Below are 5,046 nucleotides of genomic sequence, written 5' to 3' on the forward strand. Positions count from 1 at the left end.
GGAGCCTTGGAGACGAGGGTCGGGAACCTTCATCACAGACCTAACCGGCCGTGCAACTGGAAACGGAAAAACTAAATTATTATCAAATCAGATGGAATTTATATTCAATAGTAATATTACTTTATATACTGTATGGCAGCTTTTGGGGGTATATATATATATATATATATATATATATATATGCGTGTGTGTGTGTGTGTGTGTGTGTGTGTGTGTGTGCCCCATAGACTGTAAAAAATATGGACAAAGCGTTCCCCGGATCTAACATGGACGTAAAATGAAGCCTGTAATTCCTTGCACTGTAAGTCGCCATATTTCTAGATCTGTTTGGGCCCAGCTGGCCGTTAACTGGCTCCGTTTGGGCCCAGCTGGCCATTGGCTGGCCCAGACAACGAGGCGGGACTTCCCCCTTACTCTTCGTTGGTTTTTATTTTGACTGAACGGGGGGTGGCTCCCGTTCATAGACTGTAACGGTAGCCACGCCCCTCAGAACATACGCGACGTTATGGTAATTTTTTTAATAAATGGGACCATAATTTTCCAAAAAGAATATTATGACATGAGAAATGAGACTATAAACTAGTGACTGGAAGCAGAAAGTATTCATGACCATGTTTATTAAGGTAATACAGTCTAGGTGACAGCGCCACAACAGGCCATTATATGAACTTTCAGGAAGTCCCGATTTCCTTAGTGGCTTCACGAAATATCTGTCTGACTGCCCCCCTGGTGTGCCCCCCAACCACTGCTGTATTGATATCTCTGGGTTTATGGAAATGACCAAATGCGCCATAAAAATATAACTGTACCTCCACTCTGTATTGTCCAGGTTAATGGTCCAACGGAGATGTCTGCAATGTCATAGGAAACGTCCCTGCGTTTTCTTTTATTGTAGCCAGGGTAGCAATGCTGCAGGAAAGTGACATTTATATTTGAGACACAGCTGATACAATTTAGGCATTTAGCAGACGCTATTAATCGAGAGTGATTTACATTAATTTACATTAAGCAAGAACACTTGCACAAAGACACTTTTTTCCCAATTTACTGAATACTTTGCCATACGAATGAGCCACTTACTAAAATAACAGAATAGCGAGTGGTTCTGTGGATACAAATAGGGCAAGGGCAATATTAAGGACCCTTTAGTTTTCCCCTAAACATAATAATTTTATTTAGTTTAGCCTGAGTCTGGCCAGAGAAGCAGTCATGAGTTTAGGGGAAACATAATTGCATTACATTATATCATAATTCCATTTAATCCTATTGTTGATGGTTATTTGAAGCCAATGTTAATTTCATGTGTGTCACTGAACCATACACAGTACATAATATTGAATGATATCCCCCCCACACACACACACACACACACACACACACACACACACACACACACACACACACACACAAATACATACAGCAGTGCAGTCGTCTCTGCCAAGCACACACAAGTGGATCTGGCAGTGCAGGTAGATGGTGGGGAAGTTGGGGAAGGTGAACATCCTGAAGGAGAAACGTGCCACGTCGGAGACACCATTCATGTCCAGTTCTACTGTAGTGTCCTCTTCATTAGGACACCTGGACCACAGGGAAGACCATTGTTAAAAAAATGCCAATGGATATGTATAAATAGTCTCAAGAGTGAAGCTAAAACTGAATAATTACTGTTATGCAGGGATCAGTTTCCAGTGTTAATACTCATCACTTCAAATCACAAAATATCTCTCTTACTCTCTAACAAGGAGATCCCAACGGACAGCATAGTCGGCGTTGTTGACAGGCGTGGCCCAGCAGGAGTCCAGAACAGTGGCGATCTGTCGTTTGTCAATACCCTCCGATCGCACCTCGATGTACATCCTCTGGTCTAATTCCACTTCCATGTTACTTTCACCAGTGTAGGGGTAGCGGTAGCCGGCGTCCAAGAATGGGACCATTCTCATTTGATAACGGCCCATCCCCGATGGAAGTCTCTTGGTCACAATGCTATAGAAAAAACAAACAAGGAGGCGTGACATTACGTGAAAAATAAGATTGAATTATTTGCTATTACCATTTCTATTTAAGACTCAAACAATATAATATACAAAAAGGGAAAGTAGTAATTGTGTGACCTTGTCTATACAGGATAGGATAACCACTACAATAGCTTGCCATCTTCTAATAGCAGTATTTATGGGAAATAAGGGGGTTGTAGTCAAGTGGAATGAGTTATTGGAAGGGGCATTGGCATGTGAGGCTCTCACCTCTCAATGGGGTTAATGCCGACATCCATAGACAGAGACTGGGTCAGAGGGTACTCGCATCTGAAAGGCATCTGGACGGTCCTCTGGCGACTGATGATGTCAATATCAGTGGTGTCAAACTCACCCTGGATGACATTCTCGTACTTGAAGTAGGTCCCATTGCTCTGTCAGGTGGGATTACAAAATAGTATTAGGGATGTAAATGCTAAATTTATACTTAAAAGTGTCCGGCCGACACTTACTGTATCTGGCTATACTTGTCAAAAGGGTCATCCGACAAAGCAAGAATTAGCAATTGCAGTTATTTATTATTAGGTTAATTTAATGTGTTCAATAGATGCTTTATAGATTTCGTATACAGAACATCCATTATGTTTGGCTGAAAAAACACACAATTCCATAAAGACTTGAAATAAAGTCCATGTACCGGTACTAACTATTAAAAATAAACAATATTCTTTATACAACTGGAATCCTATTACACTATATATAGGATTCCAGCTTTATAAAGAATATTGTTTCTGTATACAGGTATCTACTATGTTGATATTTGTAGCAGTTCTGTAACAAAACCATTCTAGGCTTTGGACATTTTTACCGAGAGAACTGTCCCACACTGCTCGGCATTGTTATCAAAGTGGAACACCAGCCTTCCATCCTGGACAGTCCCTTTGCAGGATGAGTCCTTGAGGTGGAGATCCTTGGGATAGAAGCCAGCTTCAAACAGCTGACAGCGAGACAGGGACATGTTGGCTGCACTACTGGCACAGGAGACAAATGAATCTATGGAAGAGAGATAAGAATATTCAGTATAATGTTATAATGCAATACACCAATAAGGATAACTAGGATTCGGACGCCAACCATTCCACTGTCAAAGCAACTGCATTCATGTAATTAACTGTTAACCTGGCCTGGGCCGTGGCTCAGCGGTCCAGGCACCTTGGCTGGGTAATCCAGTCTCATGGCAGTGTGCCGTGGGTTCGACTCCCGATCCAGACGGCCTTTACTGCATGTCACCCCCCCCCCCCCCCCCCCCATCTCTCTCCCCATTTCCTGTCAACCTACTGTCTATCCCTCCATAAAAAATATAAAATAAAGGTGAAAACCACAAGAAAAACATGTTAACCTATTAGGTTAAACTGTTAACCTATTAGGCTATTATATATTGAAAGACGGACCAGTTTCATCATAGTTGTTCAGTGTGACCTGTACTTTACCATAGCTCTCGTTGTTGCGGCGATGGTGGTTCTCATCACAGAAGCAGCCGTAGATTCCATCCTGCTCCCCACACCACTCATGCTCGACACAGTCCAGTTCCTCACAGGGGTCTGTCTCCGCTGGGGTCATAAAATAACACAATTTAACACAACTATGTGGCTGGCTACACATGTGTTTTTTCATTGTCTTCGTGTTATCTTGGCTAATCATCAATACAGTGTCTACTGTACGTACCACACTGCAAATTAGCACGCCACTGAGGGATTTCCAACCCCAAGACTGTGCAGGTTGTCTCATAGGACGAGACAGCAGAACACAGCATGCCATTGGCCGTCGAGTAGAGGCAGAGGTCATAGACACAGGAAGTGAAGAATGGCTGAGGGTCCGAGTGCAGGTGGCAGGTGCTGAACGGGCCAGTAGCGTTGGTGAGGACGCTACACAGCTGTGAGTACTCCTCTCTGAAGCGACAGTTCTCTACGCCACCACCGCTATGGTCATCTGTGGCCCCACATCTAAGGATATGGAGGTTAAGCCAAATTTATATTTCACCATATATCATCTGTGGCCCCACATCTATCAAGGACAGGACATGGGGAGGTTCTTAAGTCATATTCTTTCTGTATGGCCACGTCGCTCATGCGACAGTCACACAATACATGACGGTTCTCAGCTGAAAATCTATAATTTTGGCATGTAGTTTGTATGACAAAGTATAAATTAGCCTAATGGCTAATTTATACTTTGGCTAATTAATTACATACTTGCGGCGATTCTAAAGACACTTTTTTACATACAATTGTTTTGTATTGTTTTTGTTGGACTCTTACATTTACAAAGGCAAAAGCCATTCTGGATCTTTTTTTTTTCCAAGGTTTTTCTCATGACGAATATGCATTATTAACATAAAAATATTAAATATTTCATTGGCTCACCCAGAAAGGCTGGTTGGAGACTTCCAGCCATCCCCAAAATCGTTGTCATTCTGTGCCACTGTGCCGTCGGGCAAGGCCTTGTCATCTGCAGGGTCACCGTTGAAGTTACCACACATGCCAACAACTCTGTTGCGGTGGTTCTGACCCACTATGACCAACAGAGTGCTCCGGCCATCAAACTGGACAATCACATTGCTGGCATCGACCACTACATAAGATCCATCACTTTCCACCTGAGCTAGACTGCCCACAGTGGCAGGGAGAGACACATCACTGTTGTTAACCTGGAATATAAGAGAGAAAGAGAATGAATATTATATAATTCACAACACCCCAATGTTGTGGCTTTTCTGCCATCGGAGGCAAAACAAATCATCTAAAATACTAGGTTGACCTTGGTGCACTGACACAGCTGCAACTAATACAATTACAATTAATAATACAGCTAAATTCAAAGCCCATTATTGATTAGCTGCATCTGCAGCTGTGTTTCTGTTTTGCCCATTAGATTGTAGCAAAATTAGATGGGTTGGATTAGTTCACCTTAACAATGCATTTACCTTCACTATCCTGTTGGCTCCAATCCTGACATGGGCTGTCTCTTGTTGATTCGACAGGTATATGTCCACTGCTGACACAAATGAAACGCG

The 5,046-nt window shown here is 42.6% G+C and overlaps 1 protein-coding gene across 1 annotated transcript; it reads right to left on the minus strand.

The window, feature by feature from the left end:
• Positions 1 to 1,824: 1,824 nt before the first annotated feature.
• LOC310874571 (alpha-tectorin-like) lies at positions 1,825 to 4,007 on the minus strand (the record flags this gene model as incomplete). Its single annotated transcript, XM_083787429.1, has 6 exons — positions 3,699 to 4,007; positions 3,464 to 3,583; positions 2,842 to 3,026; positions 2,244 to 2,407; positions 1,886 to 1,983; positions 1,825 to 1,832 (listed from the first exon to the last, which is right to left on the minus strand). The coding sequence occupies exons 1-6, from the start codon at positions 3,784 to 3,786 to the stop codon at positions 1,825 to 1,827; spliced, it is 663 nt and encodes a 220-aa protein (XP_083643555.1). The 5' UTR covers positions 3,787 to 4,007.
• Between the last annotated feature and the right edge of the window lie 1,039 nt (positions 4,008 to 5,046).

This window comes from Protomyctophum parallelum, assembly GCF_964188405.1.
Source record: "Protomyctophum parallelum genome assembly, chromosome: 17".
NCBI classification, from domain to species: domain Eukaryota; kingdom Metazoa; phylum Chordata; class Actinopteri; order Myctophiformes; family Myctophidae; genus Protomyctophum; species Protomyctophum parallelum.